At 41.1% G+C, this 15,615-nt stretch overlaps 1 protein-coding gene, 1 non-coding gene and 1 pseudogene across 2 annotated transcripts in view; all 3 read left to right on the top strand.

Annotated features, from left to right (window-relative positions):
• Positions 1–15,615, top strand: part of HECTD4 (HECT domain E3 ubiquitin protein ligase 4) — a 167,503-nt gene that overhangs the window by 66,538 nt on the left and 85,350 nt on the right. The window contains exons 8-9 of the mRNA XM_052654305.1: positions 5,962–6,154; positions 9,595–9,753. Coding sequence (XP_052510265.1) covers positions 5,962–6,154; positions 9,595–9,753 — 352 coding nt within the window. The remainder of the gene's footprint in view (positions 1–5,961; positions 6,155–9,594; positions 9,754–15,615) is intronic.
• LOC128062001 (60S ribosomal protein L36-like) lies at positions 14,290–14,565 on the top strand (annotated as a pseudogene).
• Positions 15,085–15,232, top strand: LOC128062704 (small nucleolar RNA SNORA79). Its single transcript, XR_008200854.1, has one exon. It is a non-coding gene; the product is annotated as a small nucleolar RNA SNORA79 (small nucleolar RNA).

Below are 15,615 nucleotides of genomic sequence, written 5' to 3' on the forward strand. Positions count from 1 at the left end.
ATTTGAATATAAAATAAGTATTAGAGGAAACTAAGGAGTATATTCTTATTTTTAAAGTTATGATAATGGCATTGTGATTATATAAGAAAAGGTCCATATTTTTAGAGATGAGTAGTGTGGAGAAGGCAATGGCACCCCACTCCAGTACTCTTGCCTGGAAAATCCCATGGATGGAGGAGCCTGGTAGGCTGCAGTCCATGGGGTCATGAAGAGTCGGACGTGACTGAGTGACTTCACTTTCACTTTTCACTTTCATGCATTGGAGAAGGAAATGGCAACCCACTCCAGTGTTCTTGCCTGGAGAATCCCAGGGACGGGGGAGCCTGGTGGGCTGCCATCTCTGGGGTCGCACAGAATCGGACACGACTGAAGCGACTTAGCAGCAGCAGCAGCAACAGTGAAATATTCAGAAGTGGAATTTCATGATGTCTGGGACATGTTTAAAATGGAGTAAAAAAGAGATAGGTGGGTTAAACAAATTTGGCTATATCCGGATAATAGTTGAAATTGGTTGATGACTATATGAAAGTTCATTATACTATTCACAATTTTTACCTATGTTTGAAATTTTTCATCGTAAGATTAAAAAATTTTAAGCATCACCTGCCATTAATTTAGCAAATTCCAGCATACTGACTTGGGAAGCTAAACAAAGATACCTACCTGGCTTTCTGCTTATGATACTATCACAGAAAGGAACACTGTGTAGCCATTAAAAAGCATGGGGCAGGTCTGTGTGGACTGAAGTAAATTAATTTCCAAGTTACATTGTTTAGTATAGAAAGCTTGGTTCAGTGCACTGTGTGTAATCAATCACTGCCTACTGTGTGATAAAAATTGTGGTGGGCAGGTATGGATTCTCTCTGGAATTGGCCTTCTCCTATGATACTAGCTTTCCTCTCTCAGTGGATCATTCACCACAGCATATAAATACAGTAGAGGATATTCAGTCTTGAAAAAGCAGAACCAGCTCCCCTGACCCTCATTCTCCTCCACTTCGCTATCTTTGGTTCCCCTTTACAGCAATATGCTTGAAATAATTTGTTCTTACTGCTTTACTTTCTTCCCTTCTGTTCGCTCTTGAACCTGCTGCAGTCTCACCATGCCACCATAGCAGCTCTTCCCACGTTCCCCAGGGACTTCCACAATAGTAAATTCAAGGGCACTTCTCTTTTCTTTTTACTTGACCTTCTAGCAGTATTTAATATGATCTCACTCCCCCCCATTCTTGAAACTGTTTTCATTTGGACTTTGGGACACTCTTAGGGCTTCTCTCGTCACTGGTGTTTCTTACCCCCTGTCTTCCTAACCTCTCAACAGTCAAGGGTGCCAGGACCTATTTCTAGGACCCCTTCTGTCTACTCTGTCTGCTCGTACTCCCTCGTTGATCTCATCCTGTCTTATAGCTTTAAACACCTCTCTGTACAGATGATGCTCAATTTTGCTTCTCAGCCAAAACCTGTCCCTGAGGCTCTGCATGCATATTGATGTGGGTGGGTGTTTGTATATGCTCAGGATATGAGACTTTTCCAGTTGGAAGTCTGATAGTTCCCTCAAGCTAGATATGCCCTGTACCGAACTCCCGATTTTACCCCAGATCCGCTTCTGCCTCAGGCTCTCCCGTTTCACTTCATGACATCTGTGTCCTTTCAGTGCTGGCCAGAGACCTCTGTGTCCCTCTCTCTCCTCTTTTTCCTTCCCCGATTCCTTGCCCAGTCAGCATATATTGCCTGCTTTACCTTCAAAGTGTCTCCCAGCCCCCTTCACCTCTGTAAGAGTACTGTGTGATTTGGGGCTTCTGTCACTCCACTCCAGCCCCACCTGACCTCCTGGCTGACACGCAGGCACTAACGTGTTCTCCCTTCCAGGCCTTGTGCAGTGTCATCTGCAGATAAACAGACAGCTAGTTCTCTCTTTTTAGGTCTCTGCTCAAATATCATCTTATCAAAAAGACCTTTCTTACCATTCTTTATAAATTATTTTATGTAAAATATAATCCTGTCCCTCTTTGTCCCTTTTGCTTTGGTGCAGAATTCAGCTGTGACGGTACCAACATGTTGATCAGCAGGAAATACCTTATTCTTAATTTTAACCTTTTCCTTCAAGATTATAGAATAACCAAGGCATGGACTCTTTCTGCCTGATTTCATTACCTGTGCACTGGACACATCCTTGCTTGAGAATCTTCTATGACTCTCTTTTACCTTTTCAGGGCCCATGTTTTACATCTTCAGTTCTGTTTTGCTCTGAGACCTCTTCCTGTGCCCATGTGCTTTCTGTAAGCTGCTGTTCTTCAGATAGATTCAGTGACAGTTTTACTGCTGTTTTGTCTCTTTCTTAGGTCTGTTCTTAACTATATGGTCAATATAATAAGGGATGCACTAGGTGCCTCTCCCCCTTGAACTCCATCGGTTTATGATTTTCTTTAAATTATGATTCAGATAGCTGAGATGATCTTCATTCATTCAGTGTTAATCCAGTGCCTTGTCTGGGTAGCAGGGTAATAAGCCTTTGTTTTCTATCAGAGTGTGGGCAGTTAGTAAGAAAGGAAACACAAGAAGAAAATAATTTCAGCTATGGCAAATGCTGGGGAGAAAATAAAAGAGGGTAATGCGATAGAGAGTGAGGGGGTAGAGATGGCGAGCCACTCCGGTTTGCCTGGCAGAGAGGGCCATTCTGAGGAAGCACATTTGAGCTGAAATGAGAGTGATGAGAAGCAGCTATCTATCCTGCCAGAGACGGCAACCAACCCTCCCCATTTGCCAGGACCTGAGACGTTTCTTAGGACATGGACCGTTGGTGCTAAAACCAGGACAGTCTCAGGCAAATCAGAACTAGTCCAGTCCAGAAAGAGGGATCACCAAGTATAGGCCTAGCATGCAGGCATTTTAGAGGAGGGACAGAAGGCAGTGCCCTGAAAGTGTGGGGAGAAGGGGAAACCAAAGCACGGAGGTCAGTGGATGTTGGACCCCATGGGCCTTACCAGCCATTTGAGTTTTGTTTTAAATTTATTGGGAAGCTGATGCAGGGCTTCAGACAAGGAAGGACATAATTTTATTTTCATCTGTAAATGAATCTTTGGCTAATGTAGTAAAACATACGGGGTCAAAGTGGGGAGACCAAGTTGAGAGGCTGGATGGTCACTGGACTTGAGGTGGTAGCTTGGGCCAGGAAGGGAGCCAGAGGGAAGCTTCTTGTCATCACTAGCTGCGTGCTGCTTCTCACTCCTCCCAGGCGCGTCCCCCTCCTTTCAAAATCACTAGTAGCTTTTTCGTCCCAAAGAGATACTTTGCTAAGTATAGAGGTTCTCAGATTTACTATTTGGGCACCAAAGCTGAGTCCTCTTTGCTTCTCACGGGTGCTTTATCAGGTTTTCTTTTCAATATTTTCAAAGTACTTAAACACAATAGCATGACTTTCTTTTTCTTAATTTAGCCATTGTTTTTCTTATGGAGCCAGATTGGGCAGTGCTTTTGAATGCCAAGTGATTGATTTTTTAGTCTGGATGCCTTTGAAGGGTCATATTTAGAGTTGTGCAACATAAATAGAGCTACACTTGGTAAACGTGAATCTAGCTGAAGGGTGGGGGTAACACAGTGTGGGAAGATGTGGATGTGTTCAGTTTTAGGCGACAGAGGCTATTCCAGCCGAAGTGCTGGGGAGTGGGAGGCAGTTAGAAAAGTTGTGCTCAATCCCAGTAGCAAGGATGGGTCTGTATATAGCAATGTAGGAGTTGCCATGGAGAGGTAGCATTGGATTTGGGTCAGGACATGTGTGCATGCTGTCTCTTCAGTCGTGTCCGACTTTGTGACCCCATGGATGTAGCCCGCCAGGCTCCTCTGTCCATGGGATTTTCCAGGCAAGAATACTGGAGTGGGTTGCATGCCCTCCTCTTGAGTCAGGACACAGATCTGTTTATTCAGCAGAGCTTCAAGTATTTACTGTCTGCTTCATGAGTGCTGGAAATGAGACAGCAAACAAGGCAGGCAGGATCCTGGCTCTTGGGGAGCCAGCATTCAGCTAAGGTGGAGTGGAGGTAGAAGGTCAAATAATAAATAAATTAATGAGTAAGATCATTTCAGAGAATGGTAAGTGCTGTGCAGGTAACATGACTGGATGTTGTGCTCTGGCTTGTGGGGGTGAGTAGGAGAGGGTGGAGGGGATTCTTCTTTGGTAATCATGGAAAGCCTCTTTGAGGAGGTGACATTCTATGTAAGACCTAAATGATAGGAAAGAGCCAGGCACACACAGGAGGATCTAGGGACAGGGTGTTCCAGCAAAGGTTTTAGAACCAGAGGCGGGGTCTAATCCTAAGCAGGCTCCCGTTTAAGTAAGTGGAGATGGGAACCAGCAGATAAGAGGAGCACACAGAGGGCAGGAACTGTCTTGGCTTTGCTCATTAAAGGAGTCCCTTACACATAGGTACGTGTTCATGTTGAAAAGAAACCAGGATTGTATTCTGCCGCTGAGACTGAGGCAGGACAACCCCAAGGTTTCTGGCAACCATGGCACAGCCTACACAGAAGACAAGGAAAAGCTTGATGATTTTGGTTTTAGGTTCCTCTTGACCATCAAGAATGTTCACTTGTTAGAGGGAACTGAGTTAAGTAGCTGTAAAGCGTTAAGAGGCAGAAGTGAGGAAATAGAAACAGCATTTGCAAACTCTGAGAAGCCTTTTTACTTCTCTTTTGTGAACGTCTCATAAAAGCCTCCCTCAGCAGGTCCATCCCCCTCCAGGAACCTTGCCTGGCTGTGCTCCTCAGTTTGCTTCCTCTAGGCTCTTCTCTGTTACCAACTTTTCACTTAGGACTCCTTCACTGCTTTTTATTTGCTACTGGAAGCCTTTCCACTTCGCACTGCTGTTCTTTCTTATCTCTATTTATACCTCTCTTCACTCATGGCACCAGTTTCTGAGACTCCAACCAGGCCCAGAAGCCTGGTCTGGAGCAGGCAGTGGGTGAAGAGGCTGCTTGAGGTATATCTAAGACATCTGACAGTGAATGGAAGTTGAGAAGAGGGATGGTATTGCAATGAGCCACCAGTGTTTTCTTTAAGATCTTGGAGACCTGTGAATATTTGAAACCAAAAAGGAGATCAAAGAGGGAGACTGTGAGGGTGAAGGGGGCAGATGGGAGATAATTGAGGGGGCAGTTAGAAAGGAGGTGGAAATGCTTCTTCCTCTGAATTAAGAGAAAAAGATTAAATGAGGCTGAACACCAAGATTCTTGAGTGGGAAGAGAGACAAGTGGGAGCAGCTTATAGTAAGTGGTCTGGATCTTTTCAGTAATAATAAAAGCCAGGTGGTCTGCTTAAAGCCATACTGAAAATTTGGTGGAAGAATTTTGGAATCACCACCCCAGAGCTTCTGCTGGGTTATAATCAAACGATGAAGGAGAACTGCCAAGTACCAGCAAGGATCCAGTTGAAGCTGGCATATATTTTTAGCAGACAAAGTCTGCCTTTCTCCACTGTTGCTCTGCCAATCCCTGAGCAGCTGGGGCTAATGTTGACTGCTGTTATTACAGAGTTTGGATTTTAGCCACTAATTATATTTCAAGAAGATATAATCCTCATAGCTGTACTTAATAGTAAATCAAGACCTGATTGATTTGTTTTTCTCTCATCTTACTTGTACCTGTCAGAAGCTTGTAATTAGTGAGAGCTGCCTGTGGAATTCAGTATGAGGAATTTTCATCAACAACCTTTCGTAGAACCTATTAAACTCGGCTCATTACTTTTAAGAATCTGGGCTATTAAAAATGAAAGCTCTCAAACATCTCATAGTTTCCCTTTTGTTCTCAGCTTCTGTAGAGCAATTAGGTTTTGAGGTGTACACCTACTCAGGTACAGTTTGGGGAAATGTTTTTGAGTAACCAGGTGACAATACACTTCTGAAGGAGAAGTTTGCTCACTGAATGGAAACAGGTTCCATTTAAGAACTTCTTTTTCCTTAAATATTAGGTGGAAAATGGTGTATTCGTAGCCAACCCACTTCAGGAACGCACAATTCTAATGAGAAAAGAGGGCGAGTCTGCAAAAAGCATTAATGAGATGCTCCTGAGCAGACTGTCCCGTTACCGAGCCTCGCCGTCCGCAACACTGGCTGCCCTCACCGGCTCCACCATCTCCAACACCCTGAAAGAGGACCAAGCAGGTTGGCTGCCCTTCGCTTATCTCATGTTTACCTTGTTCAGCTTCATTCAGCTCTATATATGTTTTGAGAGTATTGTCTTAGAGTAGTTTTAGGTTTGCAGCAAAATTAAAGGAAGGTACAGATTTTTTGTGTACCTCCCACCCCTACATGTGCACAGCCCCCCTTATTATCAGCATCCCCCACCAGAGTGGTGCACTTGTCACAATCGATGAACCCACCGAGACACGTAATAATCACCCAGAGTCTACAGTTCACCTTAGGGTTCACTCTTGGTGTTGTACATTCCATGGGTTTGGACAAACGCATAATGACCTGTGTGCATCCTTATTGTATCACATAGAGTAGTTGTACAGCCTTAAAAATCCTTTGCACTCTACCTATTCATCCCTCTCCACCCCCCAAACCCTGGCCACCACTGATCTTTTATTGTCTTCATAGTTTTGCCTTTTACAGAATATCATATAATCTGATTTACACAGAATATAGCCTTTTCATATGGGCTTCTTTCACTTAATAATGTATGCCTTTACAATTCCTCCATGCCTTTCCATGGCTTGATGGATTCAGCTTGTGGTTAGTGCATGCTGCCTGTGGAATTCAGGCAGTACTTGTTATTGAGCTCTTACAGACTTACAAAGCAGTTTGCTTTACATAGTTCACCTTTTTGTGTCCTTCCAGTCATTGTTCATTTTTTTTATTCCAAGCTAATACATACTGTTGGCTGTGAACATGAATTAGCAAGAATCTGTAAGAATTCAACACAGCTCTCTCCTTAATTGTAAATACTTTGTCCTTACTGTTAGAATAAATTATTTTCATGTTTAGTATATGCTTCATGAACGTAAAAAACTCACATTTAACAGCATCTTCACTAAATATGGGCTTCCCTGATGGCTCGGATGGGTAAAGAATCTGCTTGCAGTGCAGGAGACCTGGGTTCATTCCCAGGTCAAGAAGATCCCCTGGAGAAGGGAATGGCTGCCCACTCCAGTTTTCTTGCCTGGAGAGTTCCATGGACAGAGGAGCCTGTCAGGCTATAGTCCATGGGGTTGCAAAGAGTCAGGCAGGACTGAGCGACTAACACTTCCACTTTCACTAAACATATTCTTGACCAAGCAAATAAAAGGCAAACCCTCTCCGACAGAGATTGATTTTTCTGGACTTTGGGATTTAGTGTTTGCACTGTAATATTTTTAAATAGATAATGTGTTTACAGAGTTTGAAAGTGAAAACAATATAAATGGTACATGCAGAAAAATCTTACTCCAGTATCCTGGTGTATTCTGTTATTTGCCCCCACCCTGCCCCCTATAGGTAGCTCTATTTATTAGTTTCTATTTATCCTGGCAGAGTTGTTGGTTTCTTTAATGCAAAGAGAAATTAAATTCATGTAGAAAGATACATTTATGTATTTTTTATTGTTCTTTTCTCAGTAAAAGGTAGCCTTCTAAACACACTGTTCTGTATCTTTAAAGCAGGAATCCTTAACTAGGGTAAGAATTCAGTGTTTCGTAAGCATCCTTTCCCAAAGTTTTAAATAACATAGTATGTGTATCATCATAATTTTCATCAGAGTTTCATGGTCACTTATGACCCCCCTGCCAAAAGTCAAGAACCATTATTCTTGGAGAGTTTTCATATTACATATCAACTACATGAATTAATAACAAATCATGACCTGTAGTAAAAGATAAGGCTAGAAAAAGATGCCATGTAGAGAAAAATGATCTGAATAAATATATGTTTAATGAATTTAATGCAAGTTTATGTTTTCATTCTTTTGTATATTGAAATGTTAAGAAAAATATTTGTGATTAATTCTTTGTGAGACTATCAAATTTTAAACATTTATTAGTCCATATTAGAATTTAAGGATAATATTTTACTTCTACAGGTCTCTATTATATCAAATACAAGTTAGAAATTTATTAATAGTTATTATAACTTGGTTCTTTGGATAATTTGAGTTATAGGCAATACTTTGTAGAGAGCAGTCCTTATTACCTAAATAAATGTTTTCTCGATAAGCTAAAGGCTTGATCTGGGCTTGTCCCTTGGAAGAAAATTGAATCCTACCTGCACAATAGAAATGCTATTTTCTTGTTACCTAAGAAAATATGAGTGATATCAAAAAGAGGACTCAGTAGGCGAGGTATATTTAGTTCCTCTGAAACTATTATTTGTATTCTAAATATGTGATCTCAATCACTGCACTTCTATGTACATTCTTGATGTATTCATTTAAACACGCTGTTGTTACATAAAAATTCACCAGTAATAGGCTAAGTGAATTTTTGACAATTATTCAACATTCAGAAGGTCTAGGATTTTTTATTCTGTGGTAAACTAATACCTCTTACTATGTTAATAAGGGTATGTCTATTAAAAAAAAAATCTCAGTGAAAATGTTATGCTCACAAAGTTGCTAGCTTTTTAGGGTTTCTTACTTATGGAAATTTATGCTACTGGATTTATGTCCTAAATGAAGAATATATTTGCTGGAGGCTTGAAGTTTTAAAAAATGGAATTTAGAAGCACAAGCATTCAAAGCAATGACAGATTAGATTTCACTTGTCTCACTTTTCTAATCTAAACCATCTAAAGATTATTTTATGTCTATGTAGGCAGTTATATTTTATACCCTGACAGCTTCCTAGGTAAAACACTCTGATTGACTTTCTGCTGCCATCATCAATCCTCACTAAACTAATACATAGAAAATCCTTCAGTTCACCCTACGTTTTCATATCTGCCAGTGAGTAAGGGAAATTAAAGTACATTTTATACCTTTTAATTATAAACAATAACAATAATTATTTTAAAAAATTTTTATTTTTACTTTATAATTATTTTCTTAATGATAATTTATGTCACTGATCCTAAAAAAAAAAAAAGAAAGAAAAGGCATCATGGGTTATAAATCCTGCAGGCATAAAATTATTTTGTGGTCGATACTGTGAAAGCTTTTATTAACTGGTTATGGGTTGAAATTTCTGGCTGATTCCATGTTTAAAGCTGTTTATAATGAATGAAATATCACAAGCCTATTAATAATTTGTTCTGTATAAAATGAAAAGATCTCTACTGGAGCACAGTTTCCTAGGGGAAAATATAAACAATAGGATTCTTCTTTTATTTTGAGATTTAGTCCATGTGAGGATTCATTCCTTTGAAAGATTTTTTAGAGCCATAAGGGCATATTGAGTACTGGGAACACCTTTGAGAAATGTTCAGATCATAGAACCAGGGGGCTTGGGGCCAGGCTGTGGAGCTAGAAGATCATTATTTTTGCATTAGCGTATTATTTTTTGCTCTATTTTCTGAATCTTAGTATATCCTTGCTAGAATTTGGGGCCCCCTTGTCATACTCTAATTTGGTTTGGTAATCAAATTAATCTGTGTCAACTGCTGTTACTCACCATTTTCATTCTTTTTACCAGCAAATACTAGCTGTGGACTTCCTCTAAAAATGCTTCGGAAGACACCCATTTATACCTGTGGTACCTATTTGGTGATGCTGGTCCCACCTCCAGGGGGATCAGGCAGCTCTGCCACCCGATCTCTTTTTGGTGGAACAAGTGGTTTGTCGTCTTTAAAAAGTAAGTGAACTTTATTTATGGCTCTTTTCCCAATTTGTCTCCAACTCTGAAATTTAAGGTTTTTCCTAATAGTGATTTTGCACTTACTCTCTTAAATGTTTGTTTGCAAAAGCTCTTTGATAGCAACAAAACACCCTATCAGTATCATCAGAGGCTAGGAGGAATGAAAAATAGAATTTTTGTAGATGATGTAATAGTACACTTCTGAAAACTATTGTCCTGTAAAATTACTCAAAATAATAACGAGGTCAGAAAGATCTTAGGAAATAAAATAATCTGTCATCACTTTATTTATTTATGACACAGCAAGAACTCTACCCACCATAGAGCTATTAAAATAAGTCTATGAGAGAACAAACTTATGGTTCCTGGAGGGAAGGATGGGGGCAAGGGATAGTTAGGGAGTTTGGGATAGACATGTACACACTGCTATGTTTAACATGGATAACCAGCAAGGTCCTACTGTATAGCACAGGGAAGTCGGCTCTATGTTATGTAACAACCTAGACAGGAAAGAAGTTTGGGGGGAAAATGGATACGTGTATATGTATGGCTCAGTCCCTTTGCTGTTCAGTTGAAACTGTCACAACATTGTTAATTGGCTGTACCCCAAATACAAAATAAAACATGTAAAAAGCAAAGGTCTGTGAAATGCCTCCATTTTAGGACACATATGTGTCTGAAATGTTAAGCAAAAAATGTATATGATACAAAATAGTGTGCAAAAATTCATTAGTGTTAAGTGTACACATATTTTTATAAAAGAGGGAGGTATACTATCATGATTAAAATATAACTTACATACCATAAAATTTACCCATTTAAAATATACAGTTCAGTGGTTTTGTATATTTAGAGTTGTCCAACCATCACCACTATCTAATTATAAAACATTTCTATCACTCCAAAAAGAAACCCCATACCCATTAGCAGCCACTCCTTTCCCCACCCCCTCACCCAGCCTGTGGCCTCCACCAGTGTGCATTCTGACTATGGACTTTCTATATATGTGGAATTATGTAATATATGTGCTTTTCAGTTCAGTTCAGTCACTCCGTCTTGTCCAACTCTTTGCAACCCCATGGACTGCAACACGCCAGGCCTCCCTGTGCATCACCAAATCCTGGAGCCTACCCAAACTCATGAACATTGAGTCGGTGATGCCATCCAACCATCTCATCCTCTGTCGTCCCCTTCTCCTCCTGCCCATAACCTTCCCCAGCATCAGGGTCTTTTCAAATGAGTCAGCTCTTCGCATCAGGTGGCCAAAGTATTGGAGTTTCAGCTTCAACATCAGTCCTTCCAATGAACACCCAGGACTAATCTCCTTTAGGATGGACTGGTTGGATCTCCTTGCAGTCCAAGGGACTCTCAAGAGTCTTCTCCAACACCACAGTTCAAAAGCATCAATTCTTCTGCACTCAGCTTTCTTTATAGTCCAACTCTCACATCCATACATGACCACTGGAAAAACCATAGCCTTGACTAGACAGACCTTTTTTGACAAAGAGTGTCTCTGCTTTTTAATATGCTTTCTAGGTTGGTCATAACTTTCCTTCCAAGGAGTAAGCATCTTTTAATTTCATGGCTGCAATCACCATCCACAGTGATTTGGGAGCCCCCCAAAAATAAAGTCAGCCACTGTTTCCCCATCTATTTGCCATGAAGTGATGGGACCAGATGCCATGATCTTTATTTTCTGAATGTTGAGTTTTAAGTCAACTTTTTCACTCTCCTCTTTCACTTTCATGAAGAGGCTCTTTAGTTCCTCTTCACTTTCTGCCATAAGGGTGGTGTCATCTGCATATCTGAGGTTATTGATATTTCTCCCAGCAATCTTGATTCCAGCTTGTGTTTCTTCCAGCCCAGCGTTTTTCATGATGTACTCTGTATATAAGTTAAATAAGCAGGGTGACAATATACAGCCTTGATGTACTCCTTTTCCTATTTGGAACAAGTCTGTTGTTCCATGTCCAGTTCTAACTTGCTTCCTGACCTGCATACAGGTTTCTCAAGAGGCAGGTCATGTGGTCTGGTATTCCCATCTCTTTCAGAATTTTCCACAGTTTATTGTAATCCACACAGTCAAAGGCTTTGGCATAGTCAATAAAGAAGACACAGATGTTTTTCTGGAACTCTCTTGCTTTTCTGATGATCCAGCAGATGTTGGTAATTTGATCTCTGGTTCCTCTGCCTTTTCTATAACCAGCTTGAACATCTGGAAGCTCACGGTTTATGTATTGCTGAAGCCTGACTTAGAGAATTTTGAGCATTACTTTATTAGCGTGTGAGATGAGTGCAATTGTGTGGTAGTTTGAGCATTCTTTGGCATTTCCTTTGTTTGGGATTGGAATGAAAACTGACCTTTTCCAGTCCTGTGGCCATTGCTGAGTTTTCCAAATTTGCTGGCATATTGAGTGCAGCACTTTCACAGCATCATCTTTCAGGATTTGAAATAGCTCAACTGGAATTCCATCACCTCCACTAGCTTTGTTCGTAGTGATGCTTTCTAAGGCCCACTTGACTTCACATTCCAGGATGTCTGGCTCTAGGTGAATGATCACACCATCGTGGTTATCTGGGTCATGAAGATCTTTTTTGTTCAGTTCGTCTGTATATTCTTGCCACCTCTTCTTAATATCTTCTGTTTCTTTCATGTCATACCATTTCTGTCCTTTATTGAGCCCATCTTTGCATGAAATGTTCCCTTGGTATCTCTAATTTTCTTGAAGAGATCTTTAGTCTTTCCCATTCTGTTGTTTTCCTCTATTTCTTTGCACTGATCGCTGAGGGAGGCTTTCTTATCTCTCCTTGCTATTCTTTGGAACTCTGCATTCAAATGGGTATATCTTTCCTTTTCTCCTTTGCTTTTTGCTTCTCTTCTTTTCACAGCTATTTGTAAGGCCTCCTCAGACTTGGTGACTGGCTTTTTCTTTAACTGAAACGTAATGTTCCCAAGTTTCATCCAAGCTGTAGCACAAATCATTGCTTCATTTCTTTCTTGGCCAAATCATATTTGATTGTATGGATATACTGCATTGACATTTGAGTTGTTTCTGCTTTTTGGCTCTTTTGAGTAATGCTACTATGAACATTCATGTACAAGTTTTTGTGTGGACATGTTGTCATTTCTCTTGGGTGTATGTGTAAGAGGAAAATTCTGGGTCCTGTGGTACCTCTATGTTTAATCTTTTCGAGGGACTGCTGAACTGGTTTCCCGTGGCTGTACCATTTTAGAGGCTCATTAGCAATGGTTCCAGTTTTTCCACATTGTCTCTAACATTTGTTATTTTCCTTTTTTGTTGTTTTTGTTGTTTTACTAGCCATCCTAGTGGATATGAAGTAGTATCTCATTGTGGTTTTGATTTGCATTTCCCTAGCAATTAATGACAGAGAAGGCGATAGCACTCCACTCCAGTACTCTTGCCTGGAAAATCCCATGGATGGAGGAGCCTGGTAGGCTGCAGTCCATGGGGTCGCGAAGAGTCGGACATGACTGAGTGACTTCACTTTCACTTTTCACTTTCATGCATTGGAGAAGGAAATGGCAACCCACTCCAGTGTTCTTGCCTGGAGAATCCCAGGGACGGGGGAGCCTGGTGGGCTGCCTTCTCTGGGCTCACACAGAGTCGGACACAACTGAGGCAACTTAGCAGCAGCAGCAGCAGCAGCAATTAATGATGTTGAACATCTTTTCTTGTGCTCATTGACTTTTTGTATATTCTTTGGAGAAACATCTATTCAAATTCTTTGTCCATTTTGAAATTGGATTATTTGTCTTTTCATTGATCATTAATCATCTTAAACTTTTTTTTTAGTTTCCTTGGCATGGTTTTTTTCCCCCACTCAATTGAAATTAGCCCCACTTGATTAAAACAGGTCTTCATGGTGCCATTTTTTCATGAGGTTATAGCTTACTCAATGATTCTATTTTAGACCAACAGATAAATGCTGAAATTCCTTTTGTGCCCTCTTCCACAGTGGTCATTGTGGAGGCTACTCAGTAAGTGGAAAAAGTGGTGTTTGCCTTGAGGAGCTCATAGTCTGGTTAGGAGAAATGATGTCTGCGTGTGAAACAACTGGAAAACGAAGCACGATGCTGTGTTCAGTGCCTGAACCATGGGGAGCAGATGTAAATGCTGCAGAATCAGAGAAAGACAGGGTCATTGTCGAGTGGGGTAGAAGGGAGAGACTTCATGAAGTTTTGAATTTGTCCTGAAAAATGGCTGTTATTCATGTAAGTGGCCACATGGGGAAAGGCATATGCATGGGAAACACAATCAAAAAGAGATTTGGAGAAGACCGTTTGTTGGTGTGCAGGACAGAACAATAGAAAATAGAAAAGAAACAAAGAGTGCCGTTTAGATCACAGCTCAAGTCAGTCGTGATAAGAATCTAGATTACTAGGGTGATGCAGCTAAAAACAAGAAATTTGAGAGTCACTGCTCGGATTTTCTGTTGAAAAGTGGGGAAGAAAAATAACATCAGTAATAGAGCCAGCCCATCTGCCACAGCAGCCATTGAAGAGCAGTGACTATGGCTCTGGGCTACCCCCTAGCCAGGGGCGTCAGCAAGGGCCACCAGGTGACCAAGAACAAGAACAGCCCCACTAGACATGATGCAGAAGGTGTGCACCTTTGCCCCCGAGGAGCAGCATGCCATGGAGCGGCATGCCAAGGTCTCCCAAGAACAAGCGGGCCCTCAAGTTCATCAAGAAAAAAGGTGGGGACGTACATCCATGCCGAGAGGGAGAGAGAGGAGCTGAGTAATGTCCCGGCCACCGTGAGGAAAGCAGCAGCCAAGAAGGACTGAGCCCCCTCCCCTCTGTCCCAATAAAGCCTTTTCAGGAGAAAAATTAGCAGCTAGCATATGTGTGCTGGTGTAGATCCTTGACGTGTTTTTTAACTCACTTAATCTTCACGATAACTATATAAAGTAGATACTTTTATTATCTCCACTTTACACGTGGGGCAACTGAGAGGTTCAGTAAATTTGCCAGGGTCACACAGAAGTGGTAGAGCTAGAATTCAAATTCAGAATCCTGAAGTGCATGCCTGTCATCACTGCACTCTCCTTTGTTAAGGGAAAAGGCCAAAATCTCTCCAAACTTTAGAGCCAGTACTGGGAAGGATAGCAACTGACCTGTGTTTGAACACCCTCTGACCTTTATTGAGCACCAAATGTATGTAAAGTATTGCTTGTAAATGTTGCTACTTTGTGATGTTAATGATCATAACCCCTCTTGCAATTACCCTTTTGACAATCTATATTGAAAAAACCCGTATGTAAAAGTTGCTGTTTTAAAAACACTTTCAAAAATATACTTCACTTTGATGGCTGTTGCTCTTACTGCTTGGAGCTCTGAGTAGTGGGATTTTCGTCCATCATGTGTCTAAGCTGACTTGTCTTCACTCTGGGCACCATGGGGATGGGTTGGCTGTCCATTAGTGCCTTCTGAATTTTGTGGAGTCAAACAACTGGGAAAAAAGAAAAAAATATGGTTCACTACATTGGAAGAGACTATGACAGTTTTTTTGTGTGTGTGTGATCTTAACATGTGTCTTTTGTCTCCTCACTGTTACACCAATAGACAACCAAAAAAAGATGTGATTTTGATGAAAATCTTTATCAGTTCAGTTCAGTTGCTCAGTCGTTCCCGACTCTTTGTGACCCCATGAATCGCAGCGCGCCAGGCCTCCCTGTCCATCACCATTTCCCGGAGTTCACTCACAGTCACGTCCATCGAGTCAGTGATGCCATCCAGCCATCTCATCCCCTGTCGTCCCCTTTTCCTCCTGCCCCCAATCCCTCCCAGCATCAGAGTCTTTTCCAGTGAGTCAACTCTTCCCATGAGGTGGCCAA

Source organism: Budorcas taxicolor, chromosome 17, assembly GCF_023091745.1.
Source record: "Budorcas taxicolor isolate Tak-1 chromosome 17, Takin1.1, whole genome shotgun sequence".
Classification (NCBI taxonomy): Eukaryota; Metazoa; Chordata; class Mammalia; order Artiodactyla; family Bovidae; genus Budorcas; species Budorcas taxicolor.